Raw genomic sequence first — 22,122 nt, forward strand, 5'->3', positions numbered from 1 at the left:
TCTGAGTGCAGAGCCAGGAGTAATTTCTGAACCCTGCTGGGTGTGGCCCCAAAACAAAAACAAACAAACCAAAATAAAAACCATGGGGCCTGGTTCTATGGGGAGTGTTTTACATGCAGCCGAACTGGGTTTGATCCGTGGTACCTCATATGGTCTCCTGAGTGCCACCAGCATTGATTCTTGAGTGCAGAGCCAGTAGTAAGTCCTGAGCATTGCTGGCTATGGTCCTAACCCCCCCCCCCCCAAATACTTCACATAGCCACCTGCAATATTTTTGATTGCTTAGGTTTCAGTTCAGACAAACCAACTCAAATAACTTTTATCCATGGAGAGGGACTAGGGCAATAGTACAGCAAGCAGGGTGCTTGTGTTCCATGTGACGGACCTGGGCTTGATCCCCAACATCCCATATAGGATCCTAAGCCCCACCAGAAGTGACCCCTGAGCACTACCAGGCACACACAAATAAAAACAAACATCCAGAGAAAGTTAGATTGTGGATAATGCCAGAGATGATTGTTCATTGTATTTGACAGTCGTTGTGGGGATTCAGTTTGGGGTCATCCCTGGCATTGGTTCGGGGCTACGCCTGACTGCGTGGGATTGTTCTTAGCAGTGCTCAGCAGTGCCAGGAGCGATCCCGAGCCTACTGTGTACCAGGTGTGCCCTCAATCCTTTGAGCTCTCTCTCTCTAGTCCTTTGGACATTGTTTATAGAGTGAAATGAAAATTTGATGGCAGCCTACATTTGCTATAAAATTCAGCATAGAAGATGGAGAAAGGGTGGCCAGTCGATCCTATTTTGGAGCTGGGCAATTTTGCTTTATAAATTTGAAATATTTGGTATTTAAAACCTCTTACAGAGAGGCTGGGATTGCCACTTGGGTTCAACTTATGCTTTCCGTATCTAAGGCCTCACGTGTGGCCTGGCATGTATGTGAGCACATGTGCACAGAATGGTAGTTTAGAGTTCTATTGGCTTTGCTTACCAGGCACACCAGCACCAGTAGCAGGCCCATGTAGCTGGGTGGCCCCTGAGCACTGTTGGGAAGCTTCCAAAATATTTTTTAAAATGTAATGAGATGAACCAGAGGCAACTCAAAGAGCAGATCAAATGTTTTTCATGTGCAAGGCCTTGGTTCTAAACCCTCAGTATCTAAGTAAATACATACATGTGTATGTTTTTTAAGCAGAAAGAATTACATTGAGAATGCAAATACAGATTGAACTGAGAGCCAACTATGGCTATTTGGTAAATGGTCTACTTCCAGGAATGTGAATATGAGTTGGTACTACCGTCTCTTAAAAAACACTTCAGTGGGGCCGGAGAGATAGCATGGAGGTAAGGCGTTTGCCTTTCATGCAGGAGGTCATTGGTTCGAATCCCAGTGTCCCATATGGTCCCCTGTGCCTGCCAGGAGCAATTTCTGAGCCTGGAGCTAGGAATAACCCCTGAGCACTGCCGGTGTGACCCAGAAACCACAAAAACAAACAAACAAACAAACCACTTCAGTGTTGTTAAAGAGAGAGGCTTTGGGTCGGAGAGATAACATGGAGGTACGGCATTTGCTTTGCATGCAACAGGATGGTGGTTTGGATCCTGGTATCCCATATGGTCCTCCGTACCTGCCAGGGGCGTTTTCTGAGTACAGAGTCAGGAGTAACCCCTGAGCACTGCCAGGTGTGGCCAAAGGGAAAAAAAAAAAGAAAGAAAAGAAAGAGAAAGAGGCTTTAAGCTATATACTGCAGTGTGAATTATTTCTGTAGAGATCTAGAAACAACCTAAGTATACGGCCAAGTGGCACATTGTGGAGAAGTCACATGAAATCATATAATAAGGCAGTCATTCATTCAAAACAATGTTTATAAAGAATGTATTGGAACATTTGGAAATGCTTCTGTGGGTAAATGGGAATTATGGTTAATATACACAGGGGAAATTGGTTCAAAATATAATAGGAATGTCAGTAAGGAAAAAATAGAAATAAAAATGCTAAATTAGGAGGCCTAAGATAGTATAGATGTGTTTGCCTTCGTGCAGCCAATTCAGACTCAGTCCTCAGCACCACAGAGGAGACCCTGTGCATTATTTTTCTGGGAGTGATCCCTGAGCGCAGAATCCTGAGTAAGTCCTAAATACCACCAGGTGTGGCCTACTCTTTCTCCCTCTAAAATAATGCTGAAATCATGAACTATACATTTTATTTGGTCAAAGATATTTTTATACTTTTACTGAGATGTTTTGAGTATTTTATATATGTTCATACACACAAACACATTATATCAGGGGTCTCAAACTCAGTTTACCTGGGGGCCCCAGGAGGCAAAGTCGGGGTGAGGCAGGGTTGCATAAGGGATTTCACACACACAAAAAAAGTAAGCGAATAATCACGAATACTGCGATATTTGAAGACTGGCCTCGGCCACAAAATGTTGTATGGAGGGCAGCAAACGGCCCACGGGCCGCGAGTTTGAGACCCCCTGCATTATATAATATTTTATTCTATCTATAATATAGATTGTATATAGTAGTATACTACAGAGTACAAGTCTGTATATGTGTGTGTGTATTTTTTTTTATAATGAGAGGAAAGATAACAGCATAAAAATTAGAAGTAGCAAAAATAGGGTCTGGAGCTAAAGAGATAATACAGTGGTTAGGGTACTCTCCTTGCGCATATCACCTGGGTTCAATTCCCAGGATCCCATGTGGTCTTTCATCCCTTCCAGGAATGATCCCTGAGTTCAGACCAGGATTAGAGTAAGCCGTGAGCATCAAGTGGACCCCCTCCTGACTCCTAGAGGCTCTGTCCATTCTAGCTAATAAATCTCCAGTAAATACTGTTTTCTCTTTCTGGTACATATTGGTTCCTGGAAATAATGTCCTTTGTATACGTACATCTGAAGGTACGGATTTACAGACATGTTTGAAGGGGACAGTATGATAACCTAGCTGAATTCTTTTTATGCTGTGATTTTTGGTCAGCTAATGTATATAACGTTCTTGTAAATCTTTCTTACTCTTCCTCTCTATTCAGGGATCCATCTGTTTCTAAGTCTGTGGAGCGAATCTTTAAAATCTGGGAAGATAGAAATGTGTACCCAGAAGAAATGATTATGGCACTAAGAGAAGCTTTGAGTAAGTGTCTTTAGCTCCTAAAAGAAAAATTTAAGACTTGTTCAGTTTTAAATTTTATATGTATACTAAATATATCTGGTTCTTTTGATCGAGAATGAAAAAATAAAGATGTGGATCCTATTTATTTAAAATGGAATATTTAAAAAAATTGAATATTCAAAAAATTAAATGAGGTTGAATTGGTTTGAAGAGGGTTAGATTTTATTTTTATTGACTAAAATGTATTAAGTGATGAAGTCATCTGATTATTTTCCTATAGTCACTTTAATTGACCATGTTTCTATCTACGTTGTTTGGGACATGTTTTGGGCAGTGTTCCCATTCAGTAAGCTATTCTTGAAATCTGTGTTAATAGAAACTGTTGATACTTGATATCATGATCATCATTTGACGAGACAGTTTAAAAATAGCATTTCGAAGACACTATTCCGTTCTTCCCTTGAAATCGTTTCATGGTGTTTTTTAAGTTTCTTACACTATTCATTCATTGATTATACAAAAATATGTTTATCTGAAAGTGGGGACATGTCTAGGTCTGGTGGGCCTTCTCATTTTATAAAATGAGCAAAGTGGAAAGAAAGAAACAGCACGGAGTCTTGGATTGCCTTATTTCATGCTACAACTGTGCCACTGAAGTGGACAGACAGAACAGCTTCCCATAATGCCAGATTGCAAAATGAAATGTTTTCCAGGTACCACTTTCAAATCTCAGAAGCAGCTGAAAGAAAATCTGAACAAACAACCGAATAAGCAGTGGAAGAAATCACAAAGTAAGGAACAAAATCTCAATTAATATAAATTACCTCCACATGTTTGGAGCAGAAGAAAAAATGTAGAGCATTTGACATTGTACCTGGCATGAACCTGTGAGATCCAGGCCTGGGAGCCTCATTGCCTCATAAAAAACAAGCATCATGGAGTTACTTCTAAATAACTTTTTGAAAAAACAAACCCCAAGGGCCGGCCGGAGAGATAGCACAGTGTAGGGCGTTTGCCTTTCACGCAGCTGATTCAGGATGGATGTGGTTCAAATCCTGGCATGCCATACAGTCCACCGTGCCTGCCCGGAACAATTTCTGAGCACAGAGCCAGGAGTAACCCCCAGCACCGCTGTGTGTGTCCCAAAAACCAAAAATAAATTAAAATAAAAACTGCACATTTGTTTAAAAAAAGAAACAAAAGCTAAAACACTCCAAACCGACAAGCTACTTTTAAACAGAGGAAATGCAGAAAAGAGTTTGAGTTGCATAGTTGGGGTATTAAAGAAGGAAAAAAAACTTGATAAGCTCAGTTTAACTCTTGGATTCAGTCAGAGGCAACAACATTAAACAGCAGAACTAAGAGCCAAGGGGCCAGAGCCATATAATAACAGTCGGTAGGACAAGTTCCATCCCTGGCATCTCATATAGTCCCCCAGCCCTACCAGGGGTAATTCTTGAGTGAAGAGCCAGGAGTAACCCCTGAGCAGTGCAGGGTGTGGTCCCCAAAACAAAACAGAAACCCTTCTTTAAAAAAAATTAAAGGGGCCAAAGCAATAGCATAGTGGTAGGGCATTTGCCTTGCACATGGCTGACCCAGGATGGATCTGGGTTCTATTCCCGCATCCCCTATGGTCCCTCAAGCCTGGAGCGATTTCTGAGCGCATAGCCAGAAGTAACACCTGAGCGTCACCGGGTGTGGCCCCAAAGCAAAAAAAGAAGAGGAGGAAGATGCATTTCTGTGAGAGTCCTGGAACCCTTCAGATATGGGGATTTATGTCAGATTAGACTTGGTCCTCAAATCCTGCCAGAAGCTCATTCTCTAACAGGAGCTCCTGCTACATTTACCAAACCTGGGATCAAGGGATTGGAATACCACGTGTGACAGGCTGTTAAGGACCAAACTGAGGAATACTGAGAGACTGGAATGTGTGCAGGGCACAAGATAAAGCTAGTGAGAATTGGGATGACTTAAGATAACTTGGCTCCAGCCAGCATATAATATACATCATTGTTATAGGAGTCCCTGGACATCCTTTTGGTCTTATGTTGCATTATTAGAAATAGAAAGAGACATCCTTGCAGTCAAAAGCTCAACCACAGTGGTTCCAGTGTGACTAAAATATTTTGAGACCACAGGGATGGTACAGTGGATAAGATGGTTGCCTTGCATGTGGTGCATCCAGGTTCCCTCTCAGGCATCCCATTTGGTCCCATGTGGTCCTATTTCTCTCTCCACCACTTCTCGCCACTCTCAAGCCTGCCAGGATTAGTAAGATCTGAGCACAGCTGGATATGACCCAAGAAAAATTTTCCCTTGCCTTTTTTCCTAAGAATTGTCGTCAGCAGGGCCGGAGAGATAACATGGAGGTAGGGTGTTTGCCTTGCATGGAGAAGGACGGTGGTTCAAACCCAGCATCCCAGATGGTCCCCCGAGCCTGCCAGGAGCAATTTCTGAGCGTAGAGCCAGGAATAACTAACCCCTGAGCGTGCCAGGTGTGACCAAAAAACAAAAACAAAAACAAAAACAAAAAGAATTGTCAGCAGAGGAGCAGGAGTGATAGATAGTACAGTGGTAGGGCGTTTGCCTTGCATGTGGTTGACCCATTTGATCCCTGGCATCCCATATGATCCCCTGAGCACTTCCAAGTGAGGCAAAAAAAAAAAAAGTCAGAAAAACCCAAAGATAGTTGATATTTTTAGTAACTTTCTCCTGTCTGTACTTGGGGTGAATTTACTCCTGAATACTCTTCGTTTGAGGTATTGTGTTCCTCTCTATTCAAACTAGGAAAAGTTAGGGTATATATATCAGTATCCACGATCCATTATTCTAAGACTTATGACTCAAAGGGTTTGGAGGTAAGTAGGTTAGGTCTAGCTAAATACTATATCTTTATATTTACTATGCTTGGAAATAGACACATTTCATATTCTAGAGATTTTGTTACAATTTAAATGTGCATGTTTGACATAGGCTCATGGATACACTCTCAAACTAGAACTGATTGTGTTCCTGATTCTCTGTCAGTTGTCTCTTATTTTTATGACTGTTTGTTTAATTCCAACAGCATCCGCAAATCCAAAAGCTGCTCTCAAGTCCAAGATAGTTGCTGAATTTCGAGTAAGTTCTGGTATATGTCTAATATATTAAGCTTTGTCAAATGCCAGGCATCATTCACCCCTTTGTTTTAGTTTCTTATATAAGACCAGTGAAACTTATCTTTATTTAGATGTGCATCAGTTAACTTAGGTATGCTTGAGTTTTTATAACAGTCTAGATTGGGATCTACTACTTACTTGGAGTTCTGTATATTCCCCTAATGTGTGTGTGTGTGTGTGTGTGTGTGTGTGTGTGTGTGTGTGTGTGAGAGAGAGAGAGAGAGAGAGAGAGAGACAGACAGACAGACAGACAGACAGACAGACAGACAGACAGACAGACAGACAGGAGGGGAGGGGGAGAGAGAGACATAAACTTTCAGAATATTCTGTTAGTAACTAAATTCTATTTGAACCCCAACAAGGGATTCATCTTTCTAAGAAGTTCCACAGAGTTAGAACTGTTTAGTTAACATAATATGACTTTCATCACAATTTTTTTTAATTCTCTTTTTTCCTCCAGAAAAAAATATAAAGCTGATCTAAATGAACCTTTGTGTCTCTTTAGTTCTAAATCTGAATCCATAAATCAGCTTTGAATAACCAAGGGCAAGGAGCTTTATTGGGCAGAGGTTGGGGGTGAGAGATAAAGGGCCTGGGATTTTGGGCCATATCTTGTTGTGCTTAGGGAACTGACCTAGGATGTGGCATGGCCAGCATCGTACCTTGTATTGTCTCTCTCTTGTCCCTGGAAAGCAGCTTTTAGAATGCACATGAAAATAGTTTAGGTGTGATAAATGGTATAGTTTTGCTACATCCTGAGGAAACATAATAGGTCTCTTTCTTGGCTTAGTATATTTTATCTTAATAGGGAGAGTCATGTTGTCCGTGAATCATGATTGTGGTCTGTGTTCAGTCTCAGGCCCTCATTGAGGAGTTGTTGCTGTACAAGCGCTCTGAAGAGCAGATCGAGTTGAAGGAAAAGCAGCTCTCGACTATGCGGGTGGATGTGTGCAGCACTGAGACTCTCAAATGCTTGAAAGGTGACTGACAGCCTTTTACATAAAATGACTCACATGTTCGGCCTTTATCTTTGTTTTGGGGCCATATCTGGCGGTGCTCAGGGATTGCTCCTGGCTCTGCACTCAGGAATCACTCCTGGTGGTGCTGGACGGGGCGTGAGGAGAGGGGTATATATAATAAGATGCTGGGGATTGAACTCAGGTCAGACTCACGCAAGGCAAGTGCCCTCTTTACAGTATTGTCACCCTGGCCCCCAGGCTCTTACCATTTTTAAGTGAGCCAACAGGCTTCCCTATGGGGAGAAGATCTTAGTTTATAGAAAGTAGTTAGCACACCTCTGATGGGTTTGTGAATTCATGAGTATAATTTTCCCCCCTTTTTCTTTTCGGTTTTTGTATCACATCAGTTCAGAGTATGATTTGGGTGGGGCTCAGGAGCATATGGAATGCCCGTGACCGAACCTGGATCATCTGCATACAAGACGAGCACCCTACCTGCTTGTATTATTATTCTAGCACCACGTTGGCTTTTTTTTTTTTTTTTTTTTTGGTTTTTGGGCCACACCCGGCAGTGCTCAGGGGTTACTCCTGGCTGTCTGCTCAGAAATAGCTCCTGGCAGGCATGGGGGACCATATGGGACACCGGGATTCGAACCTACCACCTTTGGTCCTGGATCGGCTGCTTGCAAGGCAAACGCCACTGTGCTATATCTCCGGGCCCTTTTTGTTTGTTTTTCATTTGTAGTTTGTGAGCCATACCTGGCAGTGCTCGGGTTATTTCTTTTTTTTTCTGGTTTTTGAGTCACACCCGGCAGTGCTCAGGGGTTATTCCTGGCTCCAGGCTCAGAAATTGCTCCTGGCAGGCACGGGGGACCATATGGGGTGCCGGGATTCGAACCGATGACCTTCTGCATGAAAGGCAAACGCCTTACCTCCATGCTATCTCTCCGGCCCTGCTCGGGTTATTTCTGCCTCTGCACTCAGAATACTCCTGGCAGGCTTGGGTGTCCATATGGAATGCCAGGGACTAATCCCGGTTGGCCGAATGCAAGGCAGACACCCTTTCTCTGCCGTCTTATCACCCCAGCCCTCCAGTCCCACTTTGTACACCTTAAACTTACACAGTTGCATTTGTCAGTGATAGTGCTAAAATTGGAAAAATAAAGTTATAACAAAAATGTCTTTTATTCCTGTTTCTAGTGTTTTCTATTTTACATATGTATAAATGGTTTGGATGTATTCTTTAGAAAGACTTTATAAAATTGAATTCTTTTTTATCTCTATTGCTTACATGATAAAATACAATAATTATCAGAATATAAATCCTAATGACAGGGGCCGGGAAGGTGGCGCTGGAGATAAGGTGTCTGCCTTGTAAGCGCTACCAAGGAACGGACTGCGGTTCGATCCCCCGGCGTCCCATATGGTCCCCCCAAGCCAGGGGCGATTTCTGAGCACATAGCCAGGAGTAACCCCTGAGCGTCAAACGGGTGTGGCCCAAAAACCAAAAAAAAAAAAAAAAAAATCCTAATGACAGAAGAAATCATTGTTCATTGCTGTATCGGCACCTTAGAATAATACCTGGAATTTCATGATATTTTGGAAATGATGAGTAAAAAACTATTAGCTCTTTATTTGGATATCTATTTGGTCTTTATAGCATACTTTGTTTTTGTTTTGGGGCCACACTGGGTCATTTTCAGGGGTTACTTAGGCCTCTATGTTCAGGGGTCACTCCTGGCTGTGCTTGAGGAACCATATGGATGCCAGGGATCAAACCCAGATTAGCTATGGGCAAAGCAAATGCCCTGCCTGCTATGTCCAACTCCTCTTGTAGCGTACTTTAAATCTAACATATATGAGCTGCGGATATAATCAGTTGGGGACATTTACCTTACACGTGAGAACTTGGTTTTACTCCCTAGTTCTGCAAGTAATAAACAAATAAACATAGTAGATCTTATCTAATTTGCATCATAACCCAGAAGCTATACCTCTATTTTGAACAAATCTGAGTAGCCTGCCCGTGTGACATAGCTCAAACGAAGACAAAAATCTTTATGCATGGTCAATACTATATTCCAGCAATCACTGGGAAGTCTTCATAGGAAAACATGTAATAACTTTTTGGTCAATATTTGTTTAAAAAAGAATTCATTATTTGTGCTGGAGAGATAGCACAGCAGTAGGGCATTTGCCTTAGACACAGAAGGACGGCGGTTCAAATCCCGGCATCTCATGTGTTCCCCTGAGCCTGTCAGGAGCGATTTCTGAGCATAAAGCCAGGAGTAACCCCGAGCGCTGCTGGGTGTGAACCAAAAACCAAGGAAACAAAAACAAAAAACCATTCAAAAAAATTGATTATTTAAAATATCCAATTAGCTGTAATCTTCAGATAAGAAAGAATTTTTAGGGGCTGAGGCAATAGTACAGAGTGTTAGAGGCTGTGCTGACTTCATGCAGAGATCTGGGATTGATCCCTGACATTCCATATGGTCTCCTGAGCACTGCCAGGAGTAATTCCTGAGTGCAGAGCTAGATGTAACTCCTGAGCACAGCCAGGAATGACACACCCCACCCCCCAAAAAAAGTTTTTATGTTTTCCCTTTTATTCTGAAATTAATATTTCCTTTGTTTTCAGATAAGACAGGTGGGAAGAAATTCTCCAAAGAATTTGAAGAGGCGAGCTCCAAGCTGGAGGAATTTGTGAATGGACTAGATAAGCAAGTGAAAAATGGGCCCTCCCTCACAGAAGCACTGGAAAATGCTGGGATTTTCTATGAAGCACAGTACAAAGAAGTGAAAGTGGTAGCGAATGTAAGTAATGAGTTCATTGCTTATTCTGTCTCAGATTTTTGATTATATAGGGATAAACACTGTCCTCTCCAGTTCACACAGCGCCTCCATTGGAATTGGTAACCTTGTACACATATTGTTGATAGAAAGTGATGGAGCATAGGTAAAGACCTGGATCTTTTTTTTGGGGGGGCCACACCCGGCGGTGCTCAGGGTTACTCCTGGCTGTCCAATAGCTCCTGGCAGGCACGGGGGACCCTATGGGACACCGGGATTTGAACCAACCACCTTTGGTCCTGGATCAGCTGCTTGCAAGGCAAATGCCGCTGTGCTATCTCTCCGGGCCCAAGACCTGGATCATTTTGATGCAAAGGACACATGCTTCCTGGACTGTTTCCTTCCCTTTACGAAGGTCCTAAATGGCTGTCTTAATGCTTCTTTCTGTTGTATTTTGATACTTGGCCAGCTGGGTCTGTGGCTCCATGCAGGAACACAGGTGAACTGTGCTGATTATGATTAATCTTTGAGGCGCAGGGAAGCTCGGATGGCCTCCAGGGTTGGAACCAAGGACAAGTGCTAGTATTGTACTATCTCCTGACCTGCATCTTCTTAGTATTTTAGCAGAATGTGCAAGTCACTTGCAAGATGTAAAATGGGGCAAAAAGTATATTGTGGGGGCCGGAGATATAGCGCAGTGGTAAGGGCATTTGCCTTGCACAAGGCTGATCCAGGATGGACCTGGGTTCGATCCCCAGTGTTCCATGTGGTCCCCCAAGACAGGAGCGATTTCTGAGCGTATAGCCAGGAGTAATGCCTGAGTGTCAACTGGTGTGGCCCAAAAGCAAAAACAAAACAAGTATATTTTGTGTGTGTTTGTCTGTGTGTCTGTCTGATTGTATCTGTCTGTCTCAAACCTGGGTTGGCCACAAACAAAGCAAATGCCTTTACCCACTGTACTGTCTGTATGGCCCATGTTTCTGCCCCCCACAAAGTAATAAATAGGCAAAAATACTATTATTACCAAAATTCTTGGGAAACCACTGATTCATGTGGATTAGGGTGGTGGCTCAGGTTAGTGCAGGTGTTTTACCAATTTCAGTACAGAACATGATCCCTGGAGTATGGATGCTGGAAATAATCTTGAGTACTACAAGGTAAATCCTCAAGCCCCAGAAAAATAAAAAAGTGCTGAATTATGGATATCCCCCCCTGCAATGTATCTTCGCTGTTAACTTTGCTGGGTATTTGTGAATCCAAGAACAGTCCCCAGAATGAGAAATTACTTCCCATCCCCTTGTCCCCTTTCGGGGGAAGACCTTGGTAATATTTATCCGCAGCAAATAATAATCCACACAGACAAGAACGATAGGGTTTAAAAGATCGGGCAAGGAGAGCCAGATAATCCTCCTGCAGCCAGCAGCTTTTCACAGAAGGAACCCTCACTCCTGTCCCTCAAGCTATTTATTCCCAACTCCACAGCGCCCCACCTGGAAGGGTTAGGTGGGGCAAAAGTCACAGAACAATCCTAAGGAAAAACATTTATATACAATTCCAAGAATCATCTTATGGAAACTTTTTCATATGCTACACCCCCCCACCCCCATCTCCAGAGAAGAGGGATGATCAGCACACCTGTCTCATGGCCTTTTTTGTTTGTTTGTTTTGTCTCATGACCTTGTTTGTTTGTTTGTTTGTTTTTGGGTCACACCCAGCAGCACTCGGGTTACTCCTGGCTCTACACTCAGAAATCTCTCCTGACACACTCAGGGGACCATATAATATGGGATGCCAGGATTCGAACCACCGTCCTTCTGCTTGCAAGGCAAACACCCTACCTCCATGCTATCTCTCAGGCCCTCTCAAGCCTCTTTTTTTTTTTTTTTTTTTTTTTTTTTGGTGGTTTTTGGGTCACACCCGGCAGCGCTCAGGGGTTATTTCTGGCTCCAGGCTCAGAAATTGCTCCTGGCAGGCACAGGGGACCATATGGGGTGCCGGGATTTGAACCGATGACCTCCTGCATGAAAGGCAAACGCCTTACCTCCATGCTATCTCTCCGGCCCCCGGGGGGTTTCGAATCAGCATTGCTCGGGTTGCTTTACGCTCAGAAATTGCTCCTGGCAAGCTCAGGGACCATATGGGATGCCAAGAATCAAACCTGGGTTCGTCCTGGGTTGGCTGCAGGACAAAGGCAATGGCCCTCCTACTGCTATGCTATCTCTTTGGCCCCTTAATTTAGTTTTTTTGTTTGTTTCTGTTTTTATTTATGGGCCACACCCAGTGACACTCAGGGGGTTACTGCTGGCTATGCATTTAGAGATAGCTCCTGGCTCTGGTGACCATATGGGACGCCAGAGATCGAACTCAGGTCCATCCTAGGTCAGCCACTTGCAAGGCAAATGACCTAGCTGTGTATCACTCTGGCCCCTTACTTTAGTTTTTTTTTTTTTTCATCGTCGTTGTTGTTTTTCGTTTTTGGGTTACACCGGCAGCGTTCAGGGGTTACTCTTGCCTCTACGTTCAGAAATCGCTCCTGGCAAGGTTGGGGGTCATATATGGGATTCTAGGATATGAACCACTGTCCTTCTGCATGCAAAGCAAATGCCCTGCCTCCACGCTACCTCTCCGTCCCCACCTTAATTTAGTTTTAATTCGTCTGTAAGGTTGTCAGAACACATGGTGGCCCAGGGACAGTTTGGTGAGAAAGCTCCTGCCTTGCAGGGATGGTGCCACAATTTAATCTCTCATAACTTCCAGCAAAGTACCACTTTGGTACTTTGGTACCACTTGGTACCACTTGGTACCACTTCAGCCAAGATTGCCATCTCTGATTTTGTAGCCAGGGACCCCAAGATGCTAGTGTGAGCATTGTAACTAGGGGTGCACTTCCCCAACAAGTCTCTTGTTTAGAAGGACAGTTTTTTATTTGGGGAGACTAGAAATGAGATATAAGTGATAAAGCATACAGCATTAAATCACTAGCTGCACCCAAATAAAAAATAATTTTTAATGCTATGATGGAGGCTGGAAGAATAGTATCATGATTAGGAAATTTTCATTACACATGTGGTTGATTCAGGTTGATCCAGGCATCTCATGTGGTCCTCCAAGCCTGCCCAAAGTAATTTCTGAACTAAGAGCCAGGAGTGAGCCCTGAGCATCTCTAGGTGTGATCCAAAAACAAACAAAAAATCGCTATGGCCGAGGAGAATGCACAAATGGCTGGAGTGTGTGCTTTGTAAAGAAGCCCCCATGTAACCAACCTCCAGTACTGCTACATGCGCCCCATCTTTCCCACCTCGAAAGCAGTGATATTTCAACTGCCGTATGGTCCTTATATATGGGTTTACTCTTTATCTTTTATTTCTCTCTCTCTCTCTCTCTCTCTCTCTCTCTCTCTCTCTCTCTCTCTCTCTCTCTCTCTCGCTTTCTGATTCAAGCATGGATGGTGATATTTATTTAGAGATGCAAAAACTTAGGGGGGCCTGAGCGACAGCACAGTGGTAGGACATTTGCCTTGCATGTGGCTGACCCAGGACAGACCGGGGTTTGATCTCCGGTGTTTTATATTGTCCCCCAAGCCAGGAGCCATTTTTGAACGCATAGCCAGGAGTAACCCCTGAGCATCACCGCGCATGGCCCTAAAACAAAAAACAAGCAAACCAAAAAAAAATATACGGCTTAGGGGCCAAGGAAGTACAGTGGATAGGGCGCTTGCCTTGAATATAGCAGACTTGATTTTTGTCCCTGACGTCACATGTGGTACACTGAGCCCTGAGTCATCCTGGAATGTAGAGCTAGAAGTTAACCCTGAGTGCTGCCAGATATGGCCCCCAAAGAAACAATAGCAACAAAACAGAGCTTGGAAACTACTTTGTAGTTGCCAGGTCGTAGTAGTTTTCTTGTTTTTGCCATTGATACTTTTATAAGTTTTTGTTTTAGAGTTTTATTATTTTGGGTAGTTTTTTTTGTTTGTTTGTTTGTTTTTGCTTTTTTTTTTGGGCCACCTCTGGTGACGCTTAGGGGTTACTCCTGGCTATGCACTCAGAAATTCTTCCTGACTTGGGGGACCATATGGGACACCTCGAGATTGAACTGCAATGCATCCTAGGTTAGTGTGTGCAAGGCAAACGCCCTACAGCTTGCATCACCACTCCAGCCCCATATTTTTTTAGTAGATATTTATGTAGGATTTTTGGACCACACTTGGCAGAGCAGAGGGCTTATTCCTGGCTCTGAGCTCAGAGATCCCTCCTGGTGGTTCTCAGGGGACCGACCATATGTGGTGCCTGGAGTTGAACAAGGGTTGACCAGTTGCAAGGCAAGCACCCTGCCTGCTGTACTCTTACTCCAGCCCAGAACTCTTTATAATTTTGAAGAAATGTAATGAGAGTAGCAGCTTGGCAACTTTTCTCAGCAGAATAAGCTCTTCTTTTTCTTTTTCTCTTTCAGGCATACAAAACCTTTGCTAACAGAGTGAACAACTTAAAGAAAAAGCTAGATCAGTTGAAGGCAACCCTTCCTGATCCTGAGGAATCCCCAGTTCCTTCACCCAGCATGGACGCCCCCTCCCCAACTGGCTCCGAGTCTCCTTTCCAGGGGATGGGGGGTGAGGAGTCTCGGTCCCCCACCATGGAGAGTGAAAAGTCAGCCACCCCTGAGCCTGCGACAGATAATCGTGACGTGGAAGACATGGAGCTCTCAGATGTAGAAGACGACGGGTCCAAAATCATTGGTATGTCTGTGTGTCAGCAGTGATTGTTCCTCATGGATTTTGCTCTCCTGTCAATGACTTCATCACAGACAGTTACACAAGATCATACAGGGGGCCAGAAAGATGGAACAATGGTCCTTGCATTTACACTGCTTACCCTGGTTTGATTCCCAGCACTAGATATCCTGGAGGAAGCTCTGAGCACTTCCAGATGAAGTCATCCCCCCCTTGCAAAAAAAAAATAAGAGACCCTCTCCTGTAATCCAGGAGCTTCTCTGTCTTCCTTTCCCTTTGCTGAAAGAAAGCCTTTTTTGAATTAGGCTCCTAACAAAAGCTAGACACATGGAGCAGTGGTTCAGTTTTAGACCATATGGGCTCTAACTTAAGATCCATACTACTGCCGGCATGCTGGCACTAGAGGTAAGGTGCCTGCCTTGCCAGCGCTAGCCTAGGGTAGACCGCGGTTCTATCCCCAGGCACCCCATGTGGTCCCCCAAGCCAGGAGGGACTTCTGAGCACATAGCCAGGAGTAACCCCTGAGTGTCACTAGGTATGCCCCAAAAACCAAAAAAAGAAAAAATATCCATACTACTTATTTGATTTTTTTTGTTTTTGGGCCACACCCGGCGGCACACAGACGTTACTCCTGGCTATCTGCTCAGAAATAGCCCCTGGCAGGCACGGAGGACCATATGGGACGCCAGGATTCAAGCCAACCACCTTAGGTTCTGGATCGACAAACACTGCTGTGTTATCTCTCCGGCCCCCATACTACTTATTTGATAATAAACATTTAAAATGGAGCTTTTTAGGGGCTGGAGAAATAGCACAGTGGTAGGGCATGCATGTAGCTAACCCAGGTGGTTCAATTCCGGCATCCCATATGGTCCCCCGAGCCCACCAGGAGAGATTTCTGAGTACAGAAGTCGCTCACAGCAGGCTCAAGAGACCACATAGGATGCTGGTCCGGTGTTACTGCTGTGTTATTGCTCTGGCCCTATTTTTTGTTTTTAAATAACACTTTTAAAAAGCTGGGACATAGCAGTTGTTATTATTTATTTTTATAATTATATTAATATTTAATGGCTAAGTATTAGTAATACAGGGGTTAGGGTGTTTACCCTGCATATAGCCAACACAAGTTCGATCCCCAATCTGCTAGTGTTTTTGTGGACCATGTGCTGTCCTGAGGAAAAAACAAAATCAATGGACCTCCCATCCTCCTCGCCTGCAAGTGCTCCTCCCGCCCACCATGAGGCTCTGTCACTGCCTGTCCTTTTGGTGGCCGCCCTATGGCTGCTGTCCGAAGGTCCAGCCCTGGCTCAGGCAGCCCCCAAACCTCTCCAGTACCTTTGAGAGTATCCCTGATAAGGAGAAGGAGTTCAGAAGGACCATGGGCGAGACCACCCAACACTCATATCAAAGAGAGTGAAATCACTTCCAAGGCCAAGAACTGGTTTTGAGAAGCACTAGAGAAAATGAAGGAGACATGGAAAAAGAACTTCTGAATAACACAGGGGCGTCCCAAGATTTGTCCCTCCTACTCCAGGGTGTACCGGCAATAAAAAGCCTACTCAGAAAGAAAAAAAAAAAAGAATATGGAGCCTATGAAGATGGCTTCAATGGTCTGGAGTACATTTTAGTATGCAAGAGCCTTGGATTTTTGTCCTTGGCTCTGTGTTTTCCTCTGAGCACCACCAGATATGGTCCACCCTGTGTAGCCTCTGCGCCCACCCCCCAAATTAATGTGGGTGGAATTCATGCTCTGGGATCAAACCCAGGTCAGCTGCATGCATGCCAAGATAACACCCCACCTTGCTGTATTATTGTTCCACCCTCTGGAATTCATTTTAATTGAGTATCGAAACCAGGAAGAATGCTGCATTATAATTATAAAATACATAGTATGGAGGGAGCACCCAGCACTCCTCAAGCAGTGCTCAGAACACTAGTCCCTAAATATATGTTAGTAAATAAAAAATATACACAAATATATCTGTATGTGAATTTGTTTTGTTTGGGGGCCATACTTGGCAGTGTTCAGGACTTATTCCTGCCTCTACACTGAAGGTTCACTCCAGGCAGGGATTAGGGGACCATATGTAGTGCCAGGATTGAACCTGGGTCAGCTAAATGTAAGCAGTTACTTTACCCACTGTAAATATCTTTCTGGCCCGAAAAACATGGGTTTTATTTATTTTTCTCCAGCGGTGCTCAGGAGACCATATAGGATGCTGAGGATTGAACCTGGGTTGGATGCATGCAAGTCAAGCACCATAGCTCCCATCCCCATTCTATTATTCTGACCTGATAATCTTTGCTTTGTTCCAACAGTTGAGGACAGAAAGGAGAAGTCAGTGGAGAAGACAGCTCCATCGACGTCCATGCCTGCAAAGCCAGCCGGAAGTATCCCAAAGCCCCTTTCCTGTGCCCCTGTGACTGTGAGCATGGCCACAGTAGCACCACCCCCAAAGCCTGTGAACGCAACTTCTCTTCTCTCACCTTCTCCGGCACTGGCTCTGCCAAACCTGGCTAACGTAGATCTGGCCAAGATCAGCTCCATCCTGAGCAGCCTCACATCAGTAATGAAGAGCACTGGTGAGTAAGCCCAGGGCAGTCGCCAAACTGTCCAGCTTTCTTATTGACCTGTTAATTTGTTTATGTGTTTTTAAAATATTTCAAGTAATTTTTTTTGGCGGGGGGGGGGGGGGCACACGGCGGTGCTCAGGGGTTACTCCTGGCTGTCTGCTCAGAAATAGCTCCTGCAGGCATGGGGGACCATATGGGACACCGGGATTTGAACCAATCGCCTTTGGTCCTGGATCGGCTGCTTGCAAGACAAACGCCGCTGTACTATCTCTCCGGGCCCTTAAGTAAATTTTTAATTAAAGAAAAAAAAAAAAAAGCTGAGCCGGAGAAATAGCACAGTGGTAGGGCATTTGCCTTAGACGCAGAAGGATGGTGATTCAAATCCTGGCATCCCATATGGTCCCCCAAGCCTGCCAGGAGCAATTTCTGAGTATAGAGGCAGGAGTAACCCCTGAGTGCTGCCAGGTGTGACCCAAAAACCAAAAGAAAAAAACGCAAAAAAGTATGTGCTTATTATAAAGAGATTTTAAAAATTGAAATTAAAAAAAAAAAAAGAAAAAAGAAAAAAAGGGCCGGGAAGGTGGCGCTGGAGATAAGGTGTCTGCCTTGCAAGCGCTACCAAGGAACGGACCGCGGTTCGATCCCCCGGCGTCCCATATGGTCCCCCCAAGCCAGGGGCGATTTCTGAGCACATAGCCAGGAGTAACCCCTGAGCGTCAAACGGGTGTGGCCCAAAAACCAAATAAATAAATAAATAAATAAATAAAAATTGAAATTAAGGGCCGGGCGGTGGCGCTGGAGGTAAGGTGCCTGCCTTGCCTGCGCTAGCCTAGGACGGACCGCGGTTCGATCCCCCGGCGTCCCATATGGTCCCCCAAGAAGCCAGGAGCAACTTCTGAGCGCATAGCCAGGAGTAACCCCTGAGCGTCACAGGGTGTGGCCCAAAAACCAAAAAAAAAAAAAAAAAAATTGAAATTAAAATATTCATAATATTGCCCCTCCAATTTGTATGTAGATAGGAAGGTAATGATAGATTAGATATTTATAACTCTAGTTCTTCCTATCATGGATACATAGTATAGTGTTTTGAAACTAATCACTGGGGACCAGAGTGATAGCACAGTGAGTAGGGCATGTGCCTTCCCAAGTTTGATCTCCAGCAGCCCATGTGGTTCCCCAAGCCCACCAGGAGCAGTTCCTGAGCACAGAGCCAGGAGTGATCCCTGAGTGCCACCAGTCATATATTTGCTTTGTTTTGGGACTTAAGTCCTAATCCTATAAGTACTTCAAGGGACCATGTGAAGCCTGGGGTCCAGTGCAGGGCTCATGCATGCAGTGAATGAGCCTAGCTTATTGAGCCATCTCTGGCCCGTATTTTAATTTTTGTTTGTTTGTTTTGGGTCTGGGGCCATCCCCAGCGATGCTCAGGAGTAATTCCTGGCTCCATGTTCAAGGATCCTTCTTGGCAGGCCTCGGGATTATATGTGGTACCAGGATTGAACTCAGGTAGATTACGTGCAAGGTGAATGTCCTGTCTGCTGTGCTGTATCACTTCTGCCCTACATATATTTTAGTTTTGTGTTCCTGTGGGAGCTACACCTGGCAATGCTGGTAGACTCCAGGGCCTCATCTATGTAAGCCACTGCTCCCTCCCCCACTTGAGCCACATCTCTGATCCTGATATGTTGGCGGCTTCCCAGTTGTGCTCCAGATCCTAGAACCACTCCCAGAGATATCGGTACTTGACCCTGGGGTTCTAATTGCCTCTGTCATTTTCAGTTACTACTTGGCATTGGATCATTTATAGGGCTTTTGTTTAGTTTTCGATTTTAGTCCATACCTAAATTTACTCCTGGCTCTGAGCTCAAGAATTATTCTGGGCAGAGTTTGGGGATCATTGAACTTGGTTTGGGTACTTGCAAGGCAGTTGCCTTTCACCCACTGCACTCTCACTTCACCCCCAAGGCCATTTTTTAACCACCACGTCCAGTGATGTTCAGGGAACATGCAGTGCTCCAGATCTTCAGAGCATGCATTCCAGTTGGACTGTTTTATGAAAATTGTGATTATGTATGAAAGCAGAGCATCGCCCTTGCACTCACCTTTGACAATGTAGAAACATGGCTAATGTTTCTGCTGTGCGCTGCCTTACCCTGATTGATTATGCCTAGCATGATCTCTGGGATTGCTTACTCCCTGAGCTCCCCTGGCTATGGCCCAAGCAGTATCCTCCCCTACCCCCAGAGAAACTCTAATAACTTAATTTATATTTCTTTTTTTTTTTTTGGGCCACACCCAGTGACACAGGGGTTGCTCCTGGCTTGGAGCTAGCGTGCGCAAGGCAGACGCCTTACTGCTTGTGCCACTGCTCTGGCCCCTATAATTTATATTTTTTATCTCTCCAACAAAATAAACATGTAGGTTTTTGAAGTTTTTTCCATGTTACAAGTGAAATAATCTCCCAAAATGTATTTATATATCAAGATATGACTGTTCCATTGTTTTTCATTCTAAGACCTCTTTTTGTTGTTGTTATCTTTTGTTTGTTTGTTTGTTTGTTTGTATTTGGTTTTTGGTCACATCCAGCAGTGATCAGGGTTACTCCTGGCTCTATGCTCAGAAATTGCTCCTGGCAGGTTCGGGGAACCATATGGGATGCCGGGATTCGAACCACCGTCCTTCTGCATGCAAGGCAAACAAACGCCTTTACCTCCGTGCTATCTCTCTGGCCCCTAAGATTTTTTTAATCTTTGTCAAATTCATATTTTCAAAAATAATTTTAAATTGTATGCTTCCAATGATTAAGGTTGTGATTAAAATATTTTTATTTGCTTTAGAATATATTTCTCTTTGTGAAATACCTGTGTTTTGTTATTTTTGATAAGTAAAGGTGGTCATTTTTCTCTTTTTTTTGGTTTTTGGACCACACGCTGCAGTGCTCAGGAGTTCAGTGCTCAGGAATCACTCTTGGCAGTGCGGGGGACCCTGTGGGATGTCAGGGATTAAACCTAGGTCGGGCTAGTGCAAGGAAAACTCCCGTCTGAGGAGCTCCAGCTCCTCTTACTTTTTTCTTATATTAAAAAAATTAACCTAGACCAGAGCAATTTGCAAGGGTTTTGACTTGCACATAGTCAACCAGGTATCCCATATGGCCCCGAGAGCATCACCAGGAGTGATTCCTGAGTGCAGATCCAGGAGGAAGCACTAAGCACTGCCAGATGTGACTTAAAAACCAAAGAAAAAGAAAAAAGAAATCAACCCAGTAGTTTTTGTGGTGTTTTCTTTTGAGGGTGGGAGTCCATACCTGTCATTGCTTGTGGGCCTTTTTGGTGCTAATGATCAGTCGGCAAGGCCTTTGCTTTCCCACTTGAGCCACTGGCCCTGCCCCAATATTTGTGTTTTCAAGTCGAACCATGGAAACTCCTAGGCTTCTGCATTGGCCGAGTTAGACGGTTTCTGGATCTGACCCTTATTGGCACCTGAAGGATTCAGGAGAATAGGTGCCATTTGCTGATTTAAAAAAAAAATTTATTTTCTATTTTACCAATCATGCTATGGAACCATTTGTGAATCAGAAGACTGGAGTAGCAGGAATGGAAAAGGTTATGTTGACTTGCCTTTTCTGTGCTCATCTTTCTGCCACCAGGGGTCAGTCCTGCGCCAAGACCATCTCCAGGAACTCCGACAAGCCCCAACAACCTCAGCGCAGGCCTGAAACCTCCTGCCCCAGCCGCACCCGCTGCTGCAGCCACGACCACCAGCACCGTCACCAGCAGCGCATCTCACCACCCTCTGGCAAATATCCTCTCCAAAGTGGACGTCAGCCCTGAAAGCATTCTGTCTGCTCTGTCCAAGACCCAGAGCCCGTCAGCCCCTGCGCTGCAAGGTAAGGCCCCTGGTCTCGACTCTGAGTGGGACTCAGGCTCAGTCCTGGATTCCTTCCGCTTCAGAGAATCGCGCCGTGCATGAGGTCCACTCTGTCTGTTTTCTCTGTACGTCCTGTTGGCCACTGACAAGCCGGCATCCAGCATTCTGGATGTCAGAACTGAAAGGGACTCTAAGCATCGTCGTCTCATCCCACCTTTTCAGGTGAGGAGAAAAGGCTCAGTGAGAGGCGATGTAGCCTTCACAGGTCACTCCTCGGTGTGTTCAGGGATGAGCCAAACTAAACCATGTTACTTGGCTGGAGTCTAGTCTTCTGTCCTACACCATCACACCCTAGGGACTGCATTTTTCCCAGCTCTTGGCACAGGTAAGTATGTGTCAGGGGTACATATTTTTAATATTAACCAAAGCAAAAGACAGTAAGAAAAGTCAGTAGTATATGAACACAATTCCTACAGAGATGCAATTGTCTGGTGTTATTGTGCAAGTGTTTTTTATAAGTGCCCCTATTTATATCTGGTTTTTTTTTTTGTTGTTGTTTTGTTTTTTGGGTATTTTTTGTTTGTTTGTTTTTGGGCCACACCCATTGATGCTCAGGGGTTACTCCTGGCTGTCTGCTAAGAAATAGCTTCTGGCAGGCAGGAGGGACCATATGGGACACCGGGATTCGAACCAACCACCTTTGGTGCTGGATCGGCTGCTTGCAAGGCAAACGCTGCTGTGCTATCTCTCCAGGCCCTTCATTTTGTTTTTATCCACCTGCACTCTTTACAATTGAATCTTTGCTAGCTTTGCTTATTATCTGCTTTGTGCCTAAAACTATCTGCTGCTAATAGTTTTTCGAGAAAGCTTACACAAACTTTCCAGATATGAATGCAATTTCATAAAGCAGCTTGCATGTAATTAT

At 44.4% G+C, this 22,122-nt stretch overlaps 1 protein-coding gene across 2 annotated transcripts in view; it reads left to right on the top strand.

Moving 5' to 3' along the window:
• Window positions 1-22,122, top strand: part of RPRD2 (regulation of nuclear pre-mRNA domain containing 2) — a 73,179-nt gene that overhangs the window by 45,207 nt on the left and 5,850 nt on the right. The window contains exons 3-10 of one of the 2 annotated variants that reach the window (XM_049765895.1): window positions 3,038-3,138; window positions 3,831-3,908; window positions 6,185-6,237; window positions 7,129-7,255; window positions 9,876-10,051; window positions 14,480-14,762; window positions 17,076-17,339; window positions 20,977-21,216. In XM_049765895.1, the coding sequence (XP_049621852.1) occupies window positions 3,038-3,138; window positions 3,831-3,908; window positions 6,185-6,237; window positions 7,129-7,255; window positions 9,876-10,051; window positions 14,480-14,762; window positions 17,076-17,339; window positions 20,977-21,216 (1,322 nt within the window). The remainder of the gene's footprint in view (window positions 1-3,037; window positions 3,139-3,830; window positions 3,909-6,184; window positions 6,238-7,128; window positions 7,256-9,875; window positions 10,052-14,479; window positions 14,763-17,075; window positions 17,340-20,976; window positions 21,217-22,122) is intronic. The other variant, XM_049765896.1, reaches the window with a different exon arrangement.

This window comes from Suncus etruscus, chromosome 19 (assembly GCF_024139225.1).
Source record: "Suncus etruscus isolate mSunEtr1 chromosome 19, mSunEtr1.pri.cur, whole genome shotgun sequence".
In the NCBI taxonomy this organism is placed as follows: Eukaryota; Metazoa; Chordata; class Mammalia; order Eulipotyphla; family Soricidae; genus Suncus; species Suncus etruscus.